The following is a 27,070-nucleotide window of genomic DNA, read 5'->3' as shown; positions in this document are numbered from 1 at the left end:
GAGGCATTTAGTGACTGACTAGCATCACTTGTGTCCCTGTCCCCTCCTGGAGGGAGCTGGGGGAAGGGCTGTGCTTGGGAAGAGTGGCCATATGCTTGCTGTTGAAATCAGGGTCAAGATCAGCAGCTCTCTGGTTATCCTCAGTTGCTGTGAGAGCTCACTACAGGCACAGCCCTAATGGAGGAAATCCTGTCTCCAACAGAGCTAGCCTCTACCACTTTTTGGAAAGGCTGTGCTGAGCCACAAAAATTCATCTGTAAGCTTTGGGCTCATTTATGTGTGGTAGAATGGTGGATGCAAGATAGTCCAGTGGCAGAAATGCTAGATAATATTTTTGCTGTGTGCTTATACCTTGTCCAAAACTGTTGGACACTTTTTAAGCCACTATAGGTTAGGAGAGGTAAACATCCAAATGCTTATTCCTAAATGTCTTTGACAATAATAAACAAAATCTCTGATAGTTTAACTTTGGCACTGTATTTTTTTAGGTGGTATCTGTGTCTTCTGGAGATTCAGAAATTATTCATGGTTATTTTTAAATTGTGCCTTGGGCATGGATTCTTTTGGGTTAGAAATTGTCTAGCAAAATGACCATTGCAGATCATGTAATGTTTGTCTAAAAATGAGCTCTTTTTGCTTTGATACTGTGTTTTCCTCTCTACTTCATTCAGATGCTGAACTTTTTTTCTGCCTTCTGCTCTCACTGTTTCTGGCTAAATAGATTCTTCTCTCATGCTACTCTTACCCTCTTCCCTTTACTTAAGATCCAAACCATCCTCCTGTGGGTTTTCAGGTTGATTATTTCTTTCCCGGTCTCTCCAAGCAACATAGAAGAAACTTTCTTTGCCTGTTAGTTGCACTGGGACTAATTTGTGGAGAAAATTTCACTTATAAAATTTAGAAGTCCCTTTAAGCCTTGGGATGTGGGAAGATGTTAGCCTGAGGTTTAAAATACCAGAGATGTAGTAATGCATTTGTTTGGTTGCTTGGGTCTTTGAATTCTGCTCTGCTGCTTTATAGTGTAAGTATAAATACACTGATGGGTCTTAATGGCTCTTATACAGCCTGTGAAACAACAGAATGCTGCTCTTAAGAGGGTAAAATAAAAGCAGGGGAATGATAATGGCAGAGTTAGAGGCAAGTTGAGCAGGGATGCTGCAGGCAAGGTCACATTGATACAGGGAGCTGGGGCTGGCCATGAGTCCCACCCTTCTCCCACCCCAAGAGCCACAGTGAGCTGCCACAGCTTGATGAGTGTCTGGGGCTCTCAGCATCCAACAGGGCCCAGGAGTAACTCTCCCCACCCCTGCTGGAATCCACTTGATCCAGTGGTGATGGGAACCTTCTGTCAGGCATATTGCAGACACTGTCTCTGATGCAGCAACATCAGGTGGCTTGGGGGTTTGGGTGTGATCCTGCCTGTCCTGTGTGTCTGCTTTTCCTGCACACAGAGTGGGAAACTTCATATTTTGTCTGTTGTAAATTGGGAATCTTGCACCATGAGCACAGTCAGAATTGAAACCAAGATCTGTGAATTGCAGCTGGTGAAATACCCTGGAGCTTTGAAGGCCTCTGGCATGCACTGCTCAGCTGCCTGCTGTGTCTGACAAGGGAACACAGCCAGTGACAGGACAAACAGGTGACAGTCTAATGTCTACTTCCTCCCTCCTCTGTTAACATGCCAGCCTAATGAATTCACTGGGCAGTGCTGTGAGGGGAACAAGCACACTGATTTCTGGTGAAACACTGTACAAAGCAGAGCATCCAAATCCCAGCAGGAAGAAAACAAACTGAAAGTAGGGCCAGCCTTATCCAGTGCTATTTATAAATGAGCTCTGCCTCCTTCAGATAAATCTGAGTCTCTGAAGCATGAGTAATGCTCAGCCTCAGGCTGGGCCTTTGCCCTGCTTCAGTGGCACTCCTGTGTCCATGCTCTCTGCTTACTGCTGAGTCCCTCCCTCCACCACCACATATGCTCTTTAGTATGAAAGGTTTTGCTACCCTTTTTCTGCACCCCAGATTTGTGGATGGTCTGATGCAGTAGACCCAATTCCTTGCTCCTCTTGGCTGACCTTGCACCCTTGAGTTTACTTGTGCTGAAGAGATGGAGCCTAGTCCTCTGAATCCCCGGAAGATCAAGGTGGAGGGTGCTTGATCTAGGTGTAGGAGAGCAGTGTTTTTCTAAAGAGCAGTTTTTATGGGACTAAATGTAATATGGAAGTTTACCTTAGAGTGTTTCCTCATTGCTGCTGAGCTCATCTAGTTGTTTTCCCTCAGCTATCAGGAAGCTTTCAAGGACTTTGGAGAAGAAAACCCTGAGAATGCTTGTAGTAAATCTTGTAAGTAGTCATATGCTGCTAGAAGGAGAGAAATAATTTGCAAAATTATTAGATGGGAGTTCCTGGTATTGCCTGTAGCCAGAACAGCTATATTCCACCAGATAGGCCCAGTGTTTGGTGGTACCCATAAATAAAGTCATCATCCAGCCTCATGCCCATGACATGAGCGCCTGACAACTTTAGCTGAGGACTGCTCCTGGAGCATCTAGACAGTGCTGGGCTGTGTCTTCTATTCCAGGGGGTTTTGAGATGCTTTTCATTATCATAGGTGTTCTGAAAGCATTCTTCCTCCTGCATCTTTGCTTGGTGACATATGATCCTGCCAAGCTGGCTGCCTTGGTTGGTGCCTGATTTCTTTGTAGATGAAGCACCTGACATTGTTTCAGTACCTATTTACTGTTACTAAGCCAGCCTGTCATCCCCCCTGACTCTCCTAACTGCCTTGTTCATCATCACAAAGATACAGTGGGTAAAGTAAGGAGACATCTGAGTAAATCCCTGCCTCTGCTACAGATAGGATGCCAGGGAGTCCTTTTGGTCAGGGTTGCTCATTAAATTTGTAAGAGAAATGCAGGAAGCCCAAACTGACTGAGAGACATTGGAATCTTTGAACACTTTGATATTCATCAGATGTCTAAACCATTTCCTCTCTAAGGCAAACACTACAGCCAAATATTTAAATATTACTGACTCACCTCAGGAGTTACTCCTTATAGACCTTACCTCTTCAGTGGCTTCTGTCATGGAGGAAAGTTTACTTCCTAAGCAAATTGAACTGATCCATTCTGTCTTGTTCCATGATTTAATGGTAAAATGTCAACAAATCTTTCTACAAAAGACTAAACAGCACTGAAAACCCTCCTTTACTTAGCAGCTCCCTTATCTGCAGATTCCTGTCATAGCTGAAACATTTGCATTTAAAAGAAAACCCAGATTTTAAGATAGGAACATTTTTCAATGGATTTATTTTTAAGTATCAAGTAATTTTCATTTATCTCTCCCCATCAGCTTTTACTCACACTGGAAAGACTTGTTTGCTATACAAAGCAGTCTCATCTATTGCAGGGAACAAAACAGTCACAGTGTGATTGAACATGACACACAGTAAACATGTGAGAGGTGAGACTGAATTTAAAATAAAACTCAACTTTCCTTTCTGGAACTGGGAAACTGTTTGTGAATGACAGAAATGAGAAGTGGCAAAGGCCTTGAGAGTGTCCTCTTCCCATCATAGCTTCACAGACATTGTGTTATTCTTGAAGTATTTTCTTCAAAATGACACTGGGCAGTCTATAGCTGTCTTCACCAGTACTAACAGACTGGAGTCAATGCCTCCTGTGTCTTACATGGTACACGCTTCTTAATACAAGTGGAAATATTTCTGTGCCACTCCAGCAATGTCACTTCGCTGATTCCCTCACCAGCCACTGATGCTTTTCTGCACTACAGTCACTTAGCCAGAAATTCCCTAATTTCTACACATTTAATACTTATTTCTGTCAGTGTCCCTCTGCCCTTGATTTATCACATGTCACCTTATTATTTTCAGATTACGTCTCCAGCTTTTCAAGATAACTTGGAGTCCTTATCCTAATGGAATTCAATGTCTTTCAGCTGCATCATCTGCAAATGTTCTGTGTATTTTGCAATTCAGTATGCAACTTACTAATGAAAATATTGTATAAAACTGAGCCTGAGGCTTTGGAGAGGCTACCTAGAACAGAGGCTAGACAAAGTTTTAAGAATAAAGCTAAAAATGTTAAACGAAACAAGGATAGTCCCTCATGGGAACCATATAGAGTTGTTCTCCCATCTGGTCAAGACATCGCTGTCTAAACTCTTGGGAATTCATTTTCAAGCACTCAGCCACTTCACAGTAATTTCTTATCTTTCTTCTGAAGACATCACAGGGAGTATGCCAAAAGCCTTACAAAATTAAAAATAACAGATCTACTCTTTCTTTTAGACTTGTTACCCCGATAAGGAAGGAAATAAATTCTCTTTGACAGTGTCTTTTTTTGAGGAGACCATATTCACTGATTTTCATTTTCTTATCCTGCACATGTGTACAGATGACTTAATGCTTTGTTCCAGCTCTCAAAGTTCAGCATTAGGCTGACTCATCCACTGTCCTTTAACCTATCCTTCAAGACAGGTTTGTTTTGTGTTTCCTGGGGGCATTATTCCCTGTTTCTGTCCCCCAGGACTTCTCCTCTCTTCTAGTTTTCATAGCTAATTGCTATGAAATTCAGAGATTGCTTAGCTGCTCCCTTAAGTCCCTAGATGGAATTTCATCAGACCTTACAGAGTCAGATATATCTGCCTTAGAGTTAGTTTTGTTAAATATCTAGTTACAGTTTATTTTTTTGTATATCACTGGAAGAAAGGCAGGCTTAATGCTTCTGTTTTCCTTGTAGTTCGATGTGTGACTTGCCTTCTTTTAAACAATAAATGGATTCTAGGAGGGAGAAGCTCAGATGAGCCTTTCTGGGATATCTGATTTTGTTCTCACGCAGGCATCAGCCTTCTGGCCTAAAAAGTAATTTTTGCCTCAAAAGAGTCTTCAGCATCCTCCCCATGGAGGTATCTCAGGCAGTGGCAGAGAGGTGACCCAACTTGTGGATTCTTTTTACTGTGAAGTTCCTGGATGTGCAAAGACTCCTGAGTGTGACAGTGACAGCCCAGCTCTCACCATATGGCAGACCTGATTCTTCACTTCTGGGATGGTTTATCCTCTTTTGTTGTGGTTGATTCACTGTGTTTATACCAGTATTCTTCTAGAGCCCAGGAGTGCAGGTGTGGACAGGGACTGTGCTTTTACAGCAGGGTTTCTGAGGAAAAAAAAAATCAAGCAGTAATACCTTCTATGACATTGTTGACCAAAGAACACCTTTTTAAAATTTTTTTGAGCTCTTTCATTCTTACTAGACATTCCACAGCAGAAATGCTGTCTGTTTCCCAGGTAATAGACAGGAATGGCAAAAAGTGCAGACAGAGGACAGGAGCATCACAGTGCATCACAGGACAGGAGCCCTTTATGCTGTATCCTGCCATACTGGCTCCAGCATGGGCATGCTGGTGATTCCATGGTTCTGGTGCCCTTCACAGAAGGACCAGCTGAAACCATTCTAAGGTTCCTGCCTACCTGCCCACGTTTGCCTATGGCAGGAACTCCATACCTACAGATAACCAGAGCGCAGCTAAATCTTCTCCACAGTCATATCATATGCTCCAAGTGCAAGCAGGACCCAAGAGCTCTTTCTTCACCAAATATAGGCTTAGCCAAAGAGTCTGACTGGGCTGCTTTGACCTTTGACCAGGTTGCACTCAGTTATCACAGCCCTTTAAAATCTTCATCACTGCCTTGAGTCAAAATGAGTCATCTGGACTAAGCTCAGTTTTTGCTTTTATCTCAAATAACCGTGGTGAGGAATGAAGTTTTCTGTCTTCTTTCCTCCCACCTCTACATAGAGTAACTTGTACTGCTGTCCAAATTGGCACTGAGGAAGGGCTCCAGACACTGCGCTCTTCCTCACCTCTAAGCCTTGCTCTTCCTGTCTCTTGATAAATAGAAACTGATGCTGGAGTTACTTTGCTTGTGAGGTAAGAACTCTACTTTTTAGATGGCCAGGTGATTAGTTTCAGGGTGTCTCTTGTAACTGATTGCAAGAGAGCAGCCTTGCATTTTGCTTACACTCCTCAGGGTGCCTGGCCTTGACTTTGCTTGTGGTTGTTGACAGAGGATCCTCTGGGAGGTGTTAAGATCCACTTATTATGTCAGACATGATAAGCAACAAATGCAGAATAGCTGGCAATGTCCTTGATGGAGGACATTTGGGAACTTTGTTGTAGATTGACTGCTTTGTCTCAGCAGCAAGGAAGGACAAACTATTTGCTCTAGCAAAACAAAAATATCAGTGGACTCAGAGTAGTAGAAGCAGACTTTCACACCAGCAGATCCCTTGGCAAACAGCACAGATAAATGACCCAGAGAGAAGAATAAACAAAAAAATTGTGATTTGTCATTGACAGGAAAAGAAAGTGAAAGATTTCTTCTCTACTGGTAATGACTTGATGTTTCTGGATGCTGTTTCCTGAAAGTTGCTGTCAGGAACGAACAAGAAACACATTTGAGGGTGACAGCATGAAGAAATAGAACTGCTTCTTAGTTCAAATCAGAAACTGCTGTAAGGTAGTCCAGGAGGATATTTGCACTAGAGCACAGGGCAAATCAAACTGGCTTTGGAAGATGTGACAATTTAATGTTGATCCACACTTCAGCATGAACCCTCAGCATGATGGTGAGACAGAATAAAAGGCAGGCTAGCTGCAAAATGGAGAAAGTGTCCACTACACAGATCAAAGGTGCCCACTGGACTAGCGTGCCCAGGTTTAGATGGGTATTCCTAGTTGGAGTTTGGTCTGTCTGACTCTCTCTGCAAGAATCCATAAGGTTTTCATCTGCCAGCTGGTGAGCTGGGCCATCGTGCAATAGATGCAGCCAAACTGCGTCCATGAGAGTTTGTGCTCTTGCTAAAGCACAGGACATGTTCAGCTTGTCCACCTCGAGAGAGCCCCAGAGCTTTTCTGGCACTTAGCTTTGGCCCAGGCTTGTGCATTCTGACACAGGAAATGTGGTTTGGACAGTGGGTTTGTGTCTGTGCTTGGCTGCCAGGTCAGGCATAGCAAGAGAGAACTGAGGCTGGTTCTCTTGCTCAAGGACCAGATGTTTGCCAGTGGGAAGCCTAGAGTAAAAGTCTTTAGCCTGTGTGAGTATAAGGAGAAGGGTCCTAATCCCACTGCTTACCTTGTGTGACCAAGGTATGGGCAAAAGAGGGTGGCTGGAAGAGCACAGCAGGGCTGGGAAGCACTTGTGCTTCTGTGGTGCACATGTGGACTTCTGCAAGTCTGTGTCTCTCTTCAGCTGAGGAAGCAGAAGAGTGAAATCCCTGAGCTGCTGGGCTGGGCAGAATGGCAGAGTGTCTGAGAGGGGCCTCTACAGCTGCATCTACAATCTACAACTCAACAGTGACTTACAAAGAAACGCTTGAGGCACAGAAACAAAGACATGTCTAAAGCTGAGTATTAGGGAAAAGCACAAACATGAATAAATAAAAAGAAGTGAATGTGTTAAGTTAGCTGTGGTTATCCTGGGTCATAAAAGGGAAAGGGAAATATTTGGGAAGCATCTAAGTAGTTAAAGGAATAAAGATAAGAGACATTACTGAAGCAAGCTTTCAGCTGCTACTAAGTGTTATGAATAAGGGTGAAATATTTGATGCTGTATTGTTTAATCTTACAGTAAGCGTCTGAGACTGTCTGCTTAATGTAAAAAGAGGATAAAAGCACGGGTCAGAATAAGGAAAGCACATATTAAAGAGTATTTAGATAAGTTCTTGCTCATCAGCAAGATCAGATTAAACATACCCTGGAGCACTTAAATAAATAACCAGACCAATTTCTCACCATTATATGCATTTCAGAGAGTTTTTGGGCTACATCTGTCCTGCAGAGCCTGGAGTTTATGTGCATGCCCACTTATAGCATGTGAGCTGAGTGAATACCTTGACTCAGAGGCAGGATTGGCATGTGATCTGCAGCATGGATGAGGGGAAGCACCACTCTGCTGTCACCTATGGACTCACACTCATTTGTGTACCCGTGACATGGGCAGACTGAAATAGGATAGTCTGCTGTGATTAGTCCCCACACAGTCTTCAGTGATGCTGTAGAGCCAATGTCTGGCTAAAACATGTCTGCAGGTTCTTTCTTCAAAGGGCCTGTCCTTAAATGCAGGAGGGAAAGTGGCACAGACAGAGTACCAGAGCCCAGAAAACAGTGTCTGGACAGTTCACCCAGCTAGAGGCATTCAAAGCCAGCCAGGGGGTCAAAAAGTGTGGGTAATAGTACAGCAGTGCATCAGGTTGCATGCTGGCCTGTAGCACCAGCATGGCCAGGGAAAGGAGGAAAGAGCTCAAAGGGCCAGAAGGAGTGGAAAAATGTCTGGAGGAAAATGATAGGATTGGACCCAGGGAATTACTGACCAATCAGACCAGTTTAAAGACTGGAAAAGCACTTAAATAAATGGCAACACTACTGTTAAATGTTACTGTCTGGCTAATAAGGTGATTCAGAGAAGCTAACATGGATTTGTCCAGAATAGATTATCAAGCCAATTTCTTTTCCTTTTTTTCTAGAGAAACGGGCCTCATGAATAAAGGAGGGTTAATGAAAGTTATCATCTCAATCCATCTTGACTTGAATAAAGCTTTTGATCCAGGCTTACACAGTGACATACCTATAACCAAAGCAGAGAAATATGAATTAGGTAAAATGGCCATAAAGAAGCTGCTCAGGTGGTTCAGGCAGTGTGTTCAAAGAGCAGTTATACAGAGCACACTCTCAGACTCTGAAAGTGCTACAAGTGAGACTCTCCAGCTGTCACTTCTGGTCTTTTTTTGATCAATACTTTCATTAACAACTCAAATTACAGAATAAGGAAGCCCCCCTGGGACGACAAGGTACTTTGCAGGACATGATTATGTTCAAAATTATCTTGATAAATTGGAAGAAAGGCCCAAAATCAATGTGATGAAATTCAATAAAGACAAGAGCAAATACTGCATTTAGTAGGGGAAATTAAATGCACAGATACGAAATAGGAGATGGCTGGTTAGGCAGCAAGGTGCCCAAGGGGAAGGATCATCACCAGTGATCAGCAATGGAATACTGTTGCACAAAGATATGTATCATTCGAATTAATTAGCAAGAAAGTAAGAGGGAGTAGGTTGTAACTCAGGGTAGTCCTGAGCCATCTGTTTGCAGCTGCAGAGCCAGGCTGAAGAGGAAGAACAAGAGTGATGAAAGCTTGGGTCCTGAATGCAGAACCTGGAAGCCACAGTTCAGGCAGCTGGTTTGAGCTGGAGAGAGGGAAAAAAGGAAGGGAACAGTGGCACAAACTTTTCTTGCCCTTTCGAAGACTGTTACAGAAACGGGAATAAACTGTTATTCATTGCATCCACTGGGGAGATGGTAAGTAATTGGCTTGACTCTTGGTAAAGGAAATCTTCTGTATAAGGGCAATTAAGCACAGATGTATCTAGAGGGAGGTTGTTGAGTACCTGTTTTTGGAGACTTGTGAGAGCAACCTATGTGAATTGTCACCAGTGGCAGGGGATTGTCTGATTTTGCCTCAGAAGAGAATAAATATGCTTTTTGGGTCCCTATAAACCCTGCAATGCCATGATGGCTTTGCCTTGGAGTCTACTGATAGCCAGGTTGGCACTGGAATGAATTTGTCCCCAGGTCAAAACAGCATGAACTTTGCTCAGCAGCCCAAGGAGATGTTTGCATGGCAAAGTCATTTGAGTGTCTTACTTGGCCAGTTCATGTAAGGATGAATCGGGGGGCAGGGGGGATTGATAATGCCCTCATCTTTCCTCTTCTCTAGCTGGGGCAAATTTTATGAGTGTTTTTCAGGCCCTGAATGACAAAAATCTGCCTTATTTCACTTAGGGCAGGTATCAGCAGGGCCGTGATACTGCAATGTTGACAAAAGCCTCCTGAAGGATAGTTATAGGGAAAGAAAGGGAAGGAATTGCTCATCATTTAATATGCATGTGTTGCATGTGGCACTCCATACCTGAGTTTTGGCAAGCCAAGGGCTAGCCTGATCTGTGTTTGCAGTAGCTGGTGCCTGCACCACACTCCAGACTCTGGGCCAGGGTGATTTTGACCAATTGTATTGTGTCAGTGCAAGCGCCTTACAGCCTGTGTCCCTTGAAAACGGATCAAGCATTATTTATTTCATAGGAATGACATCAGAAACATGGGTGTTTTCAAATCAGATTGGATAAATGGTCTAATCTCCAGCTGGACAGGAGCCATTACCAGCTGCCACAGATAAAAATTATAGTATTCTCTTGCTAGAAATGAATGGGTTACCCTGCTAACCTGCTGTACATAGTAATGAACATGAGGTCTTAATATTTATATTTCTGTGTATTAAATAAGGTTTTGAATTGTCTCCACTTCTTTATAAAGAAACGAGCTTTAAGAAATCAAAAGAAAAAGTGGTAGGCTGTTCTTACAGCAATGAGTTTCACACACTAATTTTGCACTGCAATAATAGTCAGGTTAAAGATCACTGAAAAAATTGCTTGTTTTTGTTACAGTTCTCATCATGATCAGGGACAGAAAATGCTTGCTGCTTTTTGCTTGCTTGTCTCCTCTCTGCTGTTTACACACACTTTTCTTTCTCATTTGCTACTTTATTCTGATTGTATCATAGTTGAACTTTTGCTCTAAATAGTTTCACACAGCCAAAATCCTGGGATGATTATCACATGCTGCAGGGGAAAAATTAACTTCATGCCACTGTGCAGACAGTTGCTTGGTTTTCTCCTCAAATGCTCCACCCCTCACAGCACGGATACTGCTAATGATGGGAGGTTGTGCAATGTTGACAAGCCTCTGGGAGCAGAGAAAAGGCCAGTTCTGAGCAGATGCCCGATTTGATTGCAGTATCATGAGGGCTAATTACTCTAATAAGCATTTGTGGGATTCAGAGATCGGGAGGAAAAGGATCACAAACATGATTAAGGTGTCAGAGGTGTTGAAGGAAAATTGAAAGTATTAAGTGCCAATTTCTGTTTTCTGAAATTCAAGCTACCATCACTGAGAGCAGCTAATAGTCATCTGAGGGCAGAGCCTGGTGTTCCTGAGAGGCTGTTTTTCAAGATACAGAAAGTACCTAACTCAAGTACTTTTGACTGCTTTTGAATAGAGGAGCAAGAGTACCCCAAGCAATTCAGCCTACTTGATTTTTGGGGCTAGTGACTCCCCCTATACAGGTAATGGATTAAAAGCTGTGACACCTAACTAATAGGAGAAAACTTGAATAGAACTCCATCAGGGAGAGGTTATTTGGAGTAGGCAAACCCTGGGGTAAAAACTCTTTGCTTTGGGAATGCTGAAAGGAATTAGCTTGGGAAAATCCCCCATGAGCTCATGATAGCTCTTATGCTGTTTGGTCACCTCCGGATGAGGTTCTTGCAGCACTCGATGTTAGTGCAGTCATCAGGACTCAGAAGTTGTGTCGGCACAGAGTGGTGGGGGTGGACTACAGCTGCTGAACCTTCATCCATGTATTTATCAGTGGTCTGACGGTCTGCAAAGTTTTTCCCAAATCTTTGGGACAGGAAGTTGGACAGAAAGAACATGAGTTAGAGCAGAACTGTGTTGGACATACACATAAAAACATCTTACTGTCACACCATTTTAGAGTGACATTTAAAAAAATCTTTTGATTCAAAATATGACAATTTTTCTGTGCCCAGCATGAGGCAGATTGGACATGTCTTTGTAAGCAGTGTCCCTGAGCTCTACATTTCTCACCTTGAATTAAAACTTCTCACTACACCACCTCCTTCAGCTGAAGCAGCTGCTGGTGACTATCACTGTCAGCAGTAGCTCATGATCACAGGGAATAGATATACCCAGCACATTTTGTCCACAATGGGTCAGCCTTGGCAATCATTGTCCTGTTGAACCTGCTTTTTAATCATTAGTCATTTTATTCTGGTTCATATTAAATTATGCTATTCCTTTAATGCCATATAACAGAAGTAGTTCCACACAGAGACTTACAATTTCACCTGTGCAGGGATACTCAAAGGTACCTGCCTCTCAAAGCTCTTCAGTTGTGTCTTATAGGCATGAAACTGGCATTTTGAGGTATTCTCAGATGGATTCCTTTTACATTCTACTTTTTCTTCCTCAGAAAAAGAAGAAAACATTCCAGTGGAGGGTTAACTACTCTCTGCCGAGTCTCTTACTTAATTTTCATGCTCCACAGAACTTCACAGTATAAACAATTTTACAAAAGAGAATCAACAGTTTTTTACAAGGACCTGTCACAGGAATACCCAATCTGTGTAATTAAAGTATTAAGAAGGCTGTTTGTTTTCTGGACTAGGTATGAGTTACATAAGTGATCATGGATAGAGTATTTGGTAAGTTCTGGTATGATCAAACTCATTTATCATGTTTATGGGATGATGTTTAGGGAACTTTATCTGCTCCAGTTCTTGGACAGGAACAGATATACCTTTGAAAAGCTTCTCAGAACCTTCTAAAGTGCTTGTCCCCCATCCTGATCTGACAGATGCCGACAGGAGTGTGTGCTGACAGACCCAGTGACAAGTCATTCTTTTCCCTTCAGTCTGATTGAATTCCCAGATCTGAAAATCGAGTGTTCTTAATGCTTTTGGTCTTACTGAAATGTCTCTTCTAAACTGTAAGCCATTTATCTGAGTTCTAATCTCTCCTGCTGAGCTGTCACAGTCGAAAGGCAAATCTCCTTACGAGGCAGACAGATGCTCTGAAGGTGTAGGGAGGATTTCAAATTTAATGGAGAAGTTTTCATCTCCCTGAAGCAGAAGTGCCCCAAGGACCCTTGTCACATGTTGCTTGCAAGGTCTTACCTGCACAGGGTCAGAAAGCTGGTTTGAGGTTGTCTGGCTGAAGGGTAGCCATATGGCACTGCAGTAATGCAATGGAGTAATATAATTAGTCAAATGTGAAAGGCAAGGCTAATGCTTGGGGACCTCTGTGTGGCACCACTGGTGGTGTCTGGAGATGTCTTAGGGGTCTCTGGGATGCTGCTGTGCCACAGAGCAGAGGTGCATGGCTCAGACACCGCATCAGGCCTGTCCTTGATGGCAGTGCTCCAGTGGCCATGGGTGGGTGCAGAGTTTCCAGGTGAGGGACTTTACTCCTGTGCTGGAGCACCCTGCAGGAAAGTGACTGACTGGAGTGCTCAGGACAGTTCTAAACCTGCTGGTGGAGATAAGTGTTCACACCAGCAAGCCTCCAGGGTGCAAACCAGCTGCTCTTTAGGAAGAATTTCAGAAGACTTTGCTGAGGCCATGGGACTCTGTCCTGCTAATGCTGAATGCCTTGAGCTGACTGGGACTGTCTTCTTGTTTCTTCTTGTTTTAAGGTCAAGTGGCAGAAGGATGACATGGACGGCAATCGCAACTTCTTCTCTGTCTCCTCGGATGGGCGGATTGTTTCATGGACTTTAGTTAAGGTAAACAGTAGGTGGCAATTTATTTTTTCAGTCAAATTATAAAACTGCCTCAAAAATTCAATTGCCTCAAAAGTTCAGTGATTCATTAGTGTTATTTTTATTTCTAATGAGCTTGAAAAGAAATATTAGCAATAGCAGCTGGTGCTGTCACAGCTGGATCTGGGGCTCCACATTAAACTCTGAAGTGAAGTAGGGTCAGCCTACTCATTGTCAGGACCTAACCTTCATCCTGCCTGCACCTGTAGCAGCTCATGGGCCTGAAAATGAGAGATCAATTTCCTGCTTGGCAGCAGCAGGGATTCAAGCCTGGTTCCTTGTTCTCACTCTTTCTTTGTCCCAGAAGGGTCAACTAGACACAGAACAGAATAATCTGCTTTTTTTCACAGATTCCAGATTCTCATCCCAGAAATGCTCCCCTACAGATTGCAATTTGAATTGGGAGAGGGTCAATTTAAATTTCTCCCCATGTGGAACAGAGTGAGTAGTACAAAGTTTGCATTTGTAGTGGGGTGGCAGCATTTTATCAGACAGCAGAGGGCTTCTCCCTCCCATGACATTGCCTACTCCAATACACATCCAATACAACTTTTTAAAACTAGCTGGCATGCCCTGCCTTGGTTTGCTTTTCCTTTTGGAGTATGTTGAAGTATGTTGATAGAAACCTAGAATTAACGTCCCAAAATGACCCTTAGATTCATGTCTCTGAATCCCAATGTGTGGGTTTTTCTGTTGGCTATTTCATTTCACATTTAAAGATTTCAAATCTCTTGCTAAAAAATAATTGCATTGCCCTAAATATGAGTTTGAAGCAGCTGTCCCATTATTCACCAACAAAAGAAGAAATTTCTTTACATCCTAGGATGCTCATTTTTCAATCTGTTGTACCAAGGCTTGACAGTTCTGAAATTTTTAGGCCTTGCTACCATGGCAGGGATTAATTTCTAGCATTACACATAAATCTTAACCTCATGTCCAGTTCAGGAGCAGGAGCATCTCCTAATGAACAATGTAAGCACAGGCAGATGGCACAGATTATGAAGTTATTTTTAATAGACTTTTCCAGGCTCATACATGCAGCTTCAAAATCAAAAATCCATTCTGCAAATGCATCCCAAGTCCATCTCCCAAAAGAGCTCCCTAGATAGGGACAGACTAAGAGTGTCTCAGCACTCAGCTCCCTGAATAGGAATCCCCAAAAGATTTGGGCTGAAGTGGGCAATACATGCCTGCAGCCAGATACATCCAGATGAGGTGATTTGGCAGGATACTCTTAGCAACTGAGCCCCAGTAACTGAGTGTGCTCAGCATGGTCCCTTTAGGAGGCAGGAAACACTGGCTGAAGTCTCTTACTTAGAGAAATGCCACAACTGGGACAACCTAAGTGTTTGCAGATGGACTGTGATGGCAACTCACCCAGCAGAGCGTCTTTTGCCCCAGTGCATAACTGTTTCCACATAATAATCTGTGGTTTTGCTGTCCCTTGAGCACTTAGATATTTCTTTCTATGTATCCTTAGTATGACTTCTAAGATCTGCATCCACTTAGCCCACTATAATTTCTACTCATTCCTTGCATTACTGTGATGAACTTTGCCTTACCCATGTGAAAAGACAATTTTAAGGTTTTTGGGGTTTTTTAGATGAAATTACTTCTGAAATTGCCAGAACTAGTATTTACTTAATAGGCAGGGGTGGAATACAGTGACATTTTAGGTGCTGTCTGCTTTGAACATTTTTTGGGGGGGACAGATATTTAACAGGGAAAACAAGAAACAGGATGAAAAGAATGTTTTTTAATAATCTGTGGGGTTTTTATCCAGCAAGGAGAAATGGACAATCTGCTTGAATCCCAGTTTCACAAGAGCTTTTTCTGGGTTTCATTTAGAGTAAAACTGAAGACAGTCCAGAGGTTTTTTATTCTACAAACCCATGGTGCAAACAAGGATGAAAGAGTGCTTCGTTAATATTTTTGAGAGGGCTATCCAGAAGTAAAGCACCTTCAAACACTGTTATCTGTTTGACACTTCCAAAGCTGAGAGCACAAAGTGAACAATTTCATTATTTCTTCCAGCTGGAGATTGGCAAACCATACTCAAGATTTGGATAGAAGAGTTGTCAAATGTTAGCCAGGAACAGTTGATCTGCCGTGACCATAGTGCTTGTCTCTGTTAGAAATGGGCACAATTACTTTGGACAAATTTCCTGAAAAAGCACATGAGTTCTATGTACTTAGACTGTCTTGACTTGGCTTTGGGTCTTCATAAAGGTGTAAAACATGAAGGAAGGATGGAGAACTTCTGCTGCTGGATGATTCGATGCCCCCACCTTGGGTGAACACATTGCCTATCAAAAAGGAGAAATGTCTTAGCCATTTCAAAGAATTGTTTGTGATGCAGCATGGCACTGCTTCTCAGGCTGATGCTCAGCAATCCCATGTTTGATTAGCAGTCGTAGTTCACCCCCTCCTGTGTGACCTACAGCTAAATTACTGAACAGCTCTGGGCCTGCTTCATCACTTAAGGCTAATAAGAAGTAAGGGGAAAGCAGCAGCTGTAAGGCCTGATTCACTAATGCTTACAAAGTGCTCTGCAATTATTAGGCAGAAGCAACATATTATTGCTTGGTATTCCTGGAAGGCCAAATTGTCAGCAGGCTGTTTACCCAGAGGTATATGTGAATGGCTCTGGTGACAAAAAGCCCCAGGAACAGAAGTGGTTTTTATGCTGTGAAGCTGGGTACAAGATAAAACCATCACAGCAGGGGAGTCTGCACAAGCTGGGTCCTTTGTGAAGGAGAGGGGCTGCAGAAATTGTCTGCAGGGGCCTCTGCTGGGTGAAGGTACTGGGAGGAATCTTCAGAGGAAGGCTGAAAAAAGGTGTGTGCTTAGAAAGAAGGTCTCTTGAGGTTTGCCCTTCTACCAGAACACAGAGATAGTTGTGGTAGCACATCTCTAGGCCTGCACAGATCACACGTCTGTCAGCCTGGGTGTATCAATGTGACCTGCTGCATGCAGCTCCAAAGCTGCTCTTCGGACCAGACTCGTGTCTAGGACAGGGCACATGCTTTCCGGTGAGCAGGCAGACCTGGCAGCCTGAGCAGAGGCAAGTGCCTGCTTAGCTTGTCCTGTCTGCACTCCCAAGAACCCACCAGCACTCCTATTTGCATGTCAAGTGGAACATGCTCTGCTCCTGATTCCTCTGGGCACTGCTCTTCCCAGGTCAAGCACATGCACACCAGCATGTGTGGCCTCTTTCTCAGCATCTCTCCTGCCTTTATCCACTGAATCAGACTTGTAACCAACGTGCTGTAAGAGCTGCTAAGATGGGACTCTGCAGGAGTCTGTCCTGCTTCTTGCTGATCTCTCAGAGAAAAATTTATTGCCATCAATAGGCCAGCACATGTGGGTGTGCAGCAGTGAGAATTAGTGAGAAGGAAGAACATTTTGGAGTTTTGACCTTTGCTGAATCTTCTGTAACTTTGTACTCCCAGAGTATGATAGAAATGCCTTATAGAGCATTGTTCTCTCTCAACTGCAGTACTGAACAAGATCTTCTCACATGTTCCACAGCATGGAAGTTCCTGGGGTTGATTTTGGCAGGCAGAATTCTTTTTCCACCTGAGTTCTGCTCTGGGCTAAGAGAAGCTTCAACTGCAGTTTAATTCACTGAGCTAAGTAGTGGTGCTTCAGTGGGATATTTGCAGATTATACCATCCAGTCTGCAGCTCATACTGCTCACTAATTATTAGTTGTTTGTTCTTTTATCACATTATCAGAGAATAACAGAATGGTTGGGGTTGGCAGAGACCTCTGGAGCCCCAGGGTGTTCTTACAGTCACAACTAATTCCATTCTGCAGTGGTACTCCAACTCCCAAAGCCAGTCTGAGAATGTAACTTTCCCTTTGGTTGTTTCTTTATGTTTACCTACATTGTGTCTATTTGCATCTGTCTTTTGTCTCCCACCTCGACTGTAAACTCTGTGGGACACAGCCTTTTGGCCCCGTAGTCACCACCTTGCTCAGCAGTGTCATGAGAGTTCTTTAGAACTCTGCTGAGAGCAGAAACATGGGGCAGTTTTCCCTTGGAGCAAACTGCTTGCTAGATGTTGCTGGCATCTCAGAGCCCATGAAATTGAGAGTATTTTGAACTGAGGCTGCTCTGGGGATAACAAGATGTTAAGAAGCCAGAACTGGAGAGATGATAAGTTACTATTCATTAATGTGGGGCTTTAGTTAGGTCCATGAGAATATGAAATATCCATTTTAAACCACACAGGGTGATTTAACTAAACACTATGAATTAAGCTGACTGTGCCAGCTTTCACTTAAAAACACTGACCCCTGAAACTCAAAATTTTCCAGGTCAAGTGCACATGTCAAGGTTATGTACCAGTGGTTCTCAGTTCCAGTGCGCCAAAGCATCAGTTTCCTGAAGGTTTTGTGGAAAGCACCATGTTAGCAAGCTGCCAAATGTGAAACACTAAGCAACTTCTGGGCAGCTTTTTAAAATTCCTCCATAAAATTTGCCATTTCAAAGTACTGAATGTCTCTGTATTGTTGCTGCAAAGCATGCTATTCATGTGGAATTTCCTCTGCCTGCAGAATGAGCTGGTTCACATGGATGTCATCAAGCTGTCAGCAGATGAAACAACGATGCAGGGGCCAGAGGGGCTGCAGCTGCAAACACTTGGTAAGAGCCCAAGTCCTTGCCATGCTGATTAATTACTGACACAAAGCCTCTAATCAGTCATTCTGGGAAATTAAATTGGGAGCAGGGTGTTGAGATGGAAAGGAGCTAAAGGAGGGCTACGCCTCCTTGCTTTCATCATGCAGTAGGGTAAAGTCTGTCTGGAGCAATGGCCACTGAGTCAAGTTTTGCTGGTTACATTTTGCCTTTAGTTTCATAAAAAGATGAACATTAATTCAAGAAGTGTCCATTTTACTGGGTTATCTCTGTGTGGATAAAGCACATACCTGTTTATGTCAAAACTCAGTTTTATTCTTATTGTCAGACATTGATCTGGACTGGCAAAATCGACGTGAAAAGCAACCTCTGCCCTTTCCTGGTTGCACAGTTCACCCAGCCAGCTTTGGGATGTGTCTCATCAAGTTTGGGCTCTGTAAAAACACAGCATCTATTCTGAGCTTCTATGTTAGGCTCCATCCATACAAAGTGGAGTCAGTGCAGTCCTTCTAGGCTGAATCCTCTCATCCTGATCATCCTGTGCTTGAGACAGCATGGGATGAGTCAGCTCTGGAGGTCCTAAGCACAAGGAAGTCCTTGAGGAATCCTCTTATCATCCTTCTACACCTGTTTCTGGCTGAGAAGATGGGACCTCTGTTTGGAGGAGGGCCTGGCTCTGCTTTTAAGGATTGCTGTGTTTCTAGGCTAGTAACTGCTGAACAGTCTGTGGGAAGCTTTGCAGTGCCACAATAGGTTGCAAGAAACCAGCTAAAGCAGCACACTGCAGAACTCTCAGGGCTTTGGGATTATTTGTTAGTGTTACTGGGAAATGGATTTTCAAAGACTTGCCTTGAATATTAAACAATCTATTTGAATGTTAAAAATGCAGATGGTATTAGAGAGTTGAAATTACCCTAACAGTTCCTTTGAGAACTACATTTTGTTAATGTTAAAGACATAATGCTGAGACGACTGCCTGTGCAGAAAGTTTCTGTTACTGTGTGCTTCTGAGCCTTATCTGCTCATTCCTGTTTCTTGTCTAATGGTTGCTGCAGGTATCCCTGCTGGTAGGGACAGCCTCAATTGCTCTGGCACTCAACAGACATCCCATCTTCTGTTCAAGAGCCCTGCTGAAATTTTCTTTCACTAACATGTGAAATGGCTTTCTTGGATGGTGATGCATCTGCCTCAGGAGCAGAAGCCACAAAATCTCCATGAGTCACATCCTGTTTGTGGTTGACACCTGTTTTAAACATAGTTCACAATGTTGCACAATTCAGGGCTTTTGACATTAACAGGATCCTTCTGTCCCTAGAAGAGGATTTCTTCCCAAATCACATTCTTTGCTATTGGCTTTACTGAAGTGAGCCTGCTAAATGGATTCTGAATTAAGGGGAAAAAAGAGCACAGGAAGGTATTATGGGGTGTTTTCTCACTGGGCTCTTTTATGCATAGGAAACCACTTACATTTTTGTGGATAATAGACAAACAGAAAAGATCTGTTCTTTCTCAATAGCAGGTGGCCAGATCCTTACAATATTTATGCTTGCACCAGGTATTTTTGACTCTTAGTAAAATGAATCCTAGGCTAAAGTGGTTTCTGGTTACCTTTTGGTTCTTTTGGTACTCTTTTACATGTCTCTGGAGTGGCTATTCAAATTGCAGGTCCTGGGGACACACACAGCTTGAAAGTTTAGCAGAAGGGGTGTCTTTGATTTATTTTGGGAGCTTCTGGCTAATAAATCACATCTGAAAACACAGGCAATGTGTGTTTACTATAGGCAGGAAGCATGTTTTGGCCAGCTGAATCAATTCTTTATGTGACAGACCTTTTTTTTTTGTTAACAGGCAGTGGGATATCCTTTGATTTTCACAAAAAGATAGACTACTTGTTTCTCGTTGGTACTGAAGAGGGCAAGATCTATAAGGTAAAAATTATTTCTTTATAATTTGTTTTACATCCCCTAAACCACGTGTGCCTTTCAAGCTCATCATCTGAACGGTTTGCTCAGGTGGTAACAAAGTACAGCTTCAGAGCCTCATCCTGCCCCGGGATGCCTGTGGTGAGCCTGAGACCAGAGCAGCACTGCAGAGGGTCACAGGGAGCTCTCTGCACAGACCCAATTAAGACCCTATTTTGCAGAAATTTTTTTTCATGCAAACTGCATCCCAGAAAATGCTTTGCAGATTGCAGCTGTGCAAGTGAAGTGCTAAGTAGAATCAGAGCAGAAGTTGAAAGGCATCGATCCTCTGTCCCCATGACTGTGGGGAAATGGCAGGAAAAATATCAGCTCTTTTCCTTTTTAGACTTGTTATCCTGTGAGCAGTGAGGCTAATGAAGCCGTATTTCCTACGGATTAGCATCCTGCAGCCCTTCCCTTCCACAATCACATAGAATCATAGAATCATTTAGGTTGGAAAAGACATCTAAGATCTTTCTAGATCCTTTCCCAGTACCACTTTCTCCTTGCTCTCCTATCTCCAGTCCATTGCTACATTCCCAAACCTTCCTGCTCCTGATCACCCCACACTGTTCCCAGCTCAGTAATCCCCCTCCACACTATATTCCTTGTTTCCTGCAGACAGTGCTGGCCACCTCCCCTGCAGTGCCCTCCTGCAGCCTGGTACCTTGGTTCCCAGTGCCAGGCAGGAGCTGTCAGCCAGCCAGCTCCATCTGTGTGGTGAGGGCAGCAGCCACACTGTACTTGCCCTTCCCACACTGGGGACACTGCCCAGATGTTTTGTCCTCTCTGGCCATTGCTTTTCACAGAATGTGTAAGACCTTAATGTTACCACATCCCACATGCAGCCAGCTTTGGCTGAAAATGCCAGAGAGGGCAAAAGTTGTTTGTGAAGAGAGATGAGCACACAGAAGGACACAGGCATCATGTTTTCTTGAGAAATTGAGTTAAAAATAGTAAGTTTAGAGTTCTGCTGTATTTAGCCTTGAAAATAAAGCTAGTAGTGCCTTCCTAATACAGCTGTTATTTGCACAGCATTCCTCTGAGCTGGCTCTGGGGCTTTGCTAAGTCTGTAGCCACAGCCCTTCATCAGGAGGGGGAGGGGGGTAGACAATCAGCAGAAGGCTGACCTGCAGAGCAGATGCATCCAGCCATCCCTAGAGGACGATCTGAACTCCTTCCTCCATATCCCACCTGCAAAATGAACCTGAAACAGAATAACGACCCAAAGGGAATCGTCACTTAGGCAAGATATGCTTAACAAATAAATATGCCTTGCAGAGGGATGATGCTGATTGAAATCTCTCCTTCTGCCCAGCAGTATCTAGGAAGGATTTCTGAGTAGCTTGCCTTGGACAAGATAGGTACAGAAGGGAGGTGGGAGGAGTGGGCAGCTGCGCTGTTGGCAGTGGGCTGTGGGTAGGTGCACTGTTATTTTGTGGGTGCTTTCAGAACACAAAACATCCATACACTCATGAGCAGATGTTCTGAGTTGTCTGGTCACCCACAAGAGCTGGTACCCTGGGGACTGAACTCTAAATTGATGGGTACTGTTGTGTTTAGTCCTGATCAAAACACAGCAAGGAATCACAGGTTTTAAATTCCTCTGCGTTTGGGTGAGTGATGGATGTAGGTCAGTGTGGCACTGTACAGCAGTGTGAGATGGTGGCTATCAGGAGAAATATTCAGGATTGTGTCCTGGCTGAGTTACACAGGAAAGGAAACTCTTCATGGAGGAGCACTGGTCGGCAGACAATTTGGCATTGAAAAAGCTGTAGGTGTTTCTGCTTTTAGATCATCTTTAGAAACTAGAACTAGGACGGGGTTTTAACATAACAAGTGATCCCACCCATGAAGCCATGGACAAATGTGGAGACATACTGATAGATAGCATCTCCCCTTTCATTGTAAGAGTCACTGGTAAACAACACTCTTGCATTGGTGAGCCTCAGTGACCACTCTCACATTAAGCAAAACAGCCCTATAAAACCTTGCTGTTCCCACAGGCAGGAAGAGCCTTTCTTCAATCTGACTGTCGGGGTCAACACAGGGAAGAGAAATCTTGTGTGTGGCATGAACAGGCTTTCACAGTATCTACAAAAACATGGGGAAGAGTTCACCTCAGCATCCCCCCAAGAGCTTGCCACAAGCAGTTGCAAAAGTTTTGGGGTCAGCTGCTGCTCCAGACATTTCTCAAGGAATACCATGCACCTTCATCACATGCTGTACTGAAACACTGCACATCTGGACCTCTTACTGGAGCTGCCCATGGACTGCCTCCTGCAGCCTTGTTTCACTTGGATACTGGGAACAGGGACAGTCCCACAGTAGCCTGAGCAGCTCTCAGGTCCTGTGGCTGCCCTGAGCAGGAATGAGCTGCTCAGATCTCTGTGTTGCTCTGGCATCTTGAGTGAGACGGACAGACCCCTCACGTGCTGTCTGAGTCAGGGATCAAACACGGGCTGCTCTCCCCAGGGACTAAATTTTAGATTATTTATTGAATAAATTGGAAAGTGAATTCCAGAGAAACTTTTTTTTTTTAATTTCCCCAGAAAGCAGGCATGCCCACAAATAGCATGATAATATGTTAATTCTTTAGCTGCAGAACAATTACGGTGAAGTTCTGAAAATGGCTTTGTTAATAGTGTTTCTGAAGCCAAGAAATCATTATCTAAATTACACACAGACTAATCTATTGCCCTTTTTTGAAGAGGAGAAACTGTTTCTGCATTAATATGATTCTGTAACACAATTCTGAATGCTTTTTTGCATATCTTGGTTGTTGTTTAGGAATTGTTCAGCTTGACATCAAAAAGTATGGTTTCTGAGATTCGTGTTGAAACATTGTGACTCTAAGTCTCTGGTCAGAATAACTTCCAACAAACAGTCCTTCAATAGAAAAATTGTGAGGAAATTTTAATCCACTCATGTAAGAAAGGCTTTGGTTTTTTTCAGTCTTAGGCTGTCTTCTTGAGAGTAACAAATGAATATAATAAAACTTAGTGCAAGGCTGACTAGAAGGAAAGGTTATTCTAGTTTTAAACAAAACTAATTTTGCTCATTCTCTTATACTATGTGCCAGAACATTTGTATCTTTCTGTTTGGGACAGGATTATTATTATTACTATTATTATTATTATTATTAGTAGTAGTAGTAGTAGTAGTAGTAGTAGTAGTAGTAGTAGTAGTAGTAGTCGTAGTAAAAGTAGCAGTATATATGACAAAGGATGGTGGTTGTTGTATCCTTATCACATCACTTGAGATTTCCCTAAAACAAGATGACAAACTGTTTTCTGGGCAGGCTCTGACTTCCAGTGACCCTTTTGCTTTGTATTAGTCAAAGTTATTTTCCTTGTCTGAATATTTTATGGTTTGAGTTCTGTTCTTCATCTTCTCCCCACCTTATCTGTGGGGCTTCTGTCTGTGTTCTGTCTGGTTGTCTAGTTCCTGGACTGACTGAATTTTTCATCAATCATCACAGGTTCTTTCTCTTACCATTTCCAACTCTTCCTCCCTATGTGTTCCTGTGCCTTGGTTTCTAGTTGTGGGCCTTTCTGCAAATCTCAGCATTTCTGTTACAGATCTGTACAAGCAGTCACTGAGCTAAAACTAGGAGAATATCTGGTGCAGCTGGTGACAGCCTGTCCACCACAACATGGGACATGTTTGTGTCTGGTTTCTAAAGAGCATCTGGATGTCCTGAGCTGCCTGAAAGTGCCAGTGTTGGGCAGTACTGCCTTTCTCTTGCCAGATACAAACCTTCTCTGAAAAAAACCTGCTCTTGGATTTCTGTATTGCGTAGATTCTGTGTTCCTGTTAGTGAACTGAAGAAACTCTCTGCCTTATAAGGACAGTAATAACCACCAATTCACCAGGTATGTGGGAGAGTTTTGTGTCAGACTAACGTCTAGCGTAAACTGAAGTGCTGTTGATAAAGATTATTCATAAGTTTTGTGTCCTCAGAGTTCTCCTTTTCTCCCAGTATTCCTCCCCCATGTTTTGTAGCCTTGTCAAGAGTCATCTTTGACTGGTTTCCTGTATTGCCATAGACGTATTTTTTGCATTTCTGTCTCATCATAAAAATACTGCTTACCATTCAAACACATCTACCATCATTTAAGTAGGAGAAAAACACTCCCAGCAAATTCGAGCAGTGCTCTAGAAGATCAGAGAGGCTGCACAAATTCCTTCTCTCTGAATCTAGTCATCCTCTTCAAAGCTCTCCTGTCAGGACTTAGGTGTCACATATTCCAGTGGTTCTGTTTTCATACTGACATATCTAATAATTGTAGAATTCTTGAACTGAATAGTAGGGAAAGACTTTGCCAGCAGTTCTAGTTAGCTCAGAAACTGCTTTTATTCGTTAAAGTCATACTTCTTTTCTGAGCTTTTTCTCAAGTTTGTGGTGTTTCTTCAAAATGCGTCTTGGGAAGAAAGCAGCTCTGTCTTGCACTCAGAGATAATGATAAGGGTTGTGGTTAATGTGGTGTGGGGCTGGCAGGCACTGCCAGAGCACAGTGGATGCCTTTAGGCTAAAGTACACATGCAAGGTTCATTTCTCACAAGGGACACAGGTGGGAGCCTGCCCTACAAAAATCTTTTTGCTGCTGATTTCATAGAAAAAAATTGAGATCCCTTTCCAGTCATGGAGATTGCAAAGGCAGTTCTGTAGAGCAACACATCCCAGAGCATGATGGATCTCCTGTAGCAGTGCCCAGAGAGTTACATTGATCAAGGGCTTAGCCCCCAGAAGCCTTTGAAAAGGCACTGAGCATTACAATTCTGTGGGAGGCAGACAAATCTGGTTAACATCTCGCTCTTCAAAGTTTTCAGGTATTAGGGACATTCAATCCACACACTTGAAAGGACAGATGGACAAAGCAGCTTCTTTCTTGCGTTAATTACTTGTGACCCATCCTGTTTCCAGCAAAGTGACTTTCAAAACAAGCCAAGTACTGATTTTCCTGATGGCTGAACATTAAGAATTATGAAGTAATGTTACGAAACATGGTATTAAAGGAGGTTTCTGTCCCACAATTAAATGCAGGGGCAGCAACACAGTGTATGCAATAAACTATTAGCAAGCTATAGTCACTGTCAGTAAATCTCAATGGAACATGAGCCACTTTCTTGTTTCTATTTCCTACCACAGCAAGGCTCTCAGGGATGTAGGAGCTGCTACTGTGGGAATGGTTTAGCAACCTTATTCCAGTGCCTGTACCAGTGAAGGTACCCAGATAGTAAATGTCACTTGTAATAAACAGTTAAGCCTTAAGATTAGTTAGATCTTTGGTTTGCAAGGGTTAAAGTCACATAACACTTCAGCAATCCTGCTTCTTGGGCAGATGATGTGGTGCTGCATTCAGTAGGGAGTAGTGAAAAGTCATTGCTGTGACAGTAGTGAGGCAAACCAACAGAAAATCCTGAAACTAACTCCAAGCTGCTGTATAAATACAGATTGTGTGAGAACACAAGCAAAAGGACGTTTCATGTGAGATGGAGTCTCTGTTGCTAGTAAAGGAAGCCTCTTTGTGCTGGGAGGGAAGGAGGTTTGGGGAGGATAACCTGAAATTTCCATATACACAGAACTGACAGGATCTGGATCAAGTCCACTTGCAGCCAATTAGATTGTAGCTTCTCCCTGCTTCATAAGCTCACATGCAAAGTGACTTTTCCAAGGGTCCCAAATGTTTTCCTTTTCCAGCTCTTAAAGACATCCTTCATTTTTCAATTCAGCAGCACCCCCAGCTGTGATGCTGCTGGTCTGACCCTTACATGTCTGTGTAGGCATTGTCCAGCTCACAGGCTGCTGTTGGCTGCCATTCAGTGGGGTCCCCTGGCCTGTCAGGGACATGCCTGAGTCCTGGACAGCCTCTGTGGTTCTCACACTGCTCTGGGAAGTCTCAAGTGGCACAACAGAAAGAGCTGCAGAGCTGTACGATGGGGCAGGCTCTCTGAGCAGGCTGTCCAGGGTGGTGACAGCAGAGGACTTACAGCATCTTTCTGAAGTACTTAGAGTCAAAGGGACCAGTAAGACATTCTTGTGCTGAGACCACTCTTCCTGGAGGTTTTAACTGTGACACTTCAAATGCACACAGTGCTGTGAGCGTTTGTGCTTCTGAGCAGTACACGGTGCTGTGAGCACACAGTGCTCCTGAGCAGCACAGGGATGTTCTCCCCTGCTGTTCTTGTGAACCTTTTACACAGGAGAAGCACAGCAGGAGCCCTGGCTGGCAGGAAGGCAATATAGCTCACTCAGTGGAGAATGGTCTCTGGGGCCTGGCTGTTTAAATCCAACCAGACAACTTCAATTCCTATCTCTGTGTGTTGCAGAGGGGAGCAGGATGTTGCCTGCAAGTGGGGTGAAACAGCATGTGCTAAATTATTGATTTTCGGTAGCACCTCTGGGTACCAGCTGCCTCTTCCCAGCCAGCTCAGAAGATCCTAAGAGGCCATACAAGTGATCAGAGGCATCTTCCTACACGAATTTAAGCTTCAGGAGGTCTAGCTCTGATTACTGAGTAGTTCTTTCCATTGCAGTGTTCAAAAAGTTATTCAAGCCAGTTTCTGGATGTGTTTGAAGCCCATCACATGGCTGTGGACACAGTCAGCTGGAATCCCTTCCATTTGAAAGTTTTCATTTCCTGCAGCTCTGACTGGACGGTCAAGATCTGGGATCACACTGTCAAGTAGGTCCTGCTGGGTCCTGGTGTGGGTGGGGAGGTCCAGCCTGACATGCCAGCAGCACACGTTGACTCTGTTCATACTTTAGTCTCAGTTTTATTCCCAGGTGTTGATAATGCTAATTGCTTTTTTATTTTTTGTACTCAGATTTACACTTCCCAGGCATGAGATATAAGGTATAGCATTGGCTGCTCCAGTAACTTGCCAAGGAGAATAGTCAGCCCAGAGCCTGACTGACTTCTGATATGGCTTCCTTCAGGCAGGACCTACTGTGGCAGAGAAATGCTACAGAGAAATGTCAGAGAGTGGTTTC

The 27,070-nt window shown here is 43.4% G+C and overlaps 1 protein-coding gene across 1 annotated transcript in view; it reads left to right on the top strand.

The window, feature by feature from the left end:
• Positions 1 to 27,070, top strand: part of DNAI1 (dynein axonemal intermediate chain 1) — a 126,662-nt gene that overhangs the window by 68,109 nt on the left and 31,483 nt on the right. Inside the window, 4 exon segments of the mRNA XM_050987444.1 lie at positions 13,342 to 13,431; positions 18,031 to 18,118; positions 19,961 to 20,040; positions 26,614 to 26,796. Coding sequence (XP_050843401.1) covers positions 13,342 to 13,431; positions 18,031 to 18,118; positions 19,961 to 20,040; positions 26,614 to 26,796 — 441 coding nt within the window.

The sequence above is a fragment of the Serinus canaria genome, chromosome Z, assembly GCF_022539315.1.
Source record: "Serinus canaria isolate serCan28SL12 chromosome Z, serCan2020, whole genome shotgun sequence".
In the NCBI taxonomy this organism is placed as follows: Eukaryota; Metazoa; Chordata; class Aves; order Passeriformes; family Fringillidae; genus Serinus; species Serinus canaria.
The sequence above is the reverse complement of the archived record's forward strand: the minus strand, read 5'-3'. Positions and strand labels throughout refer to the sequence as shown.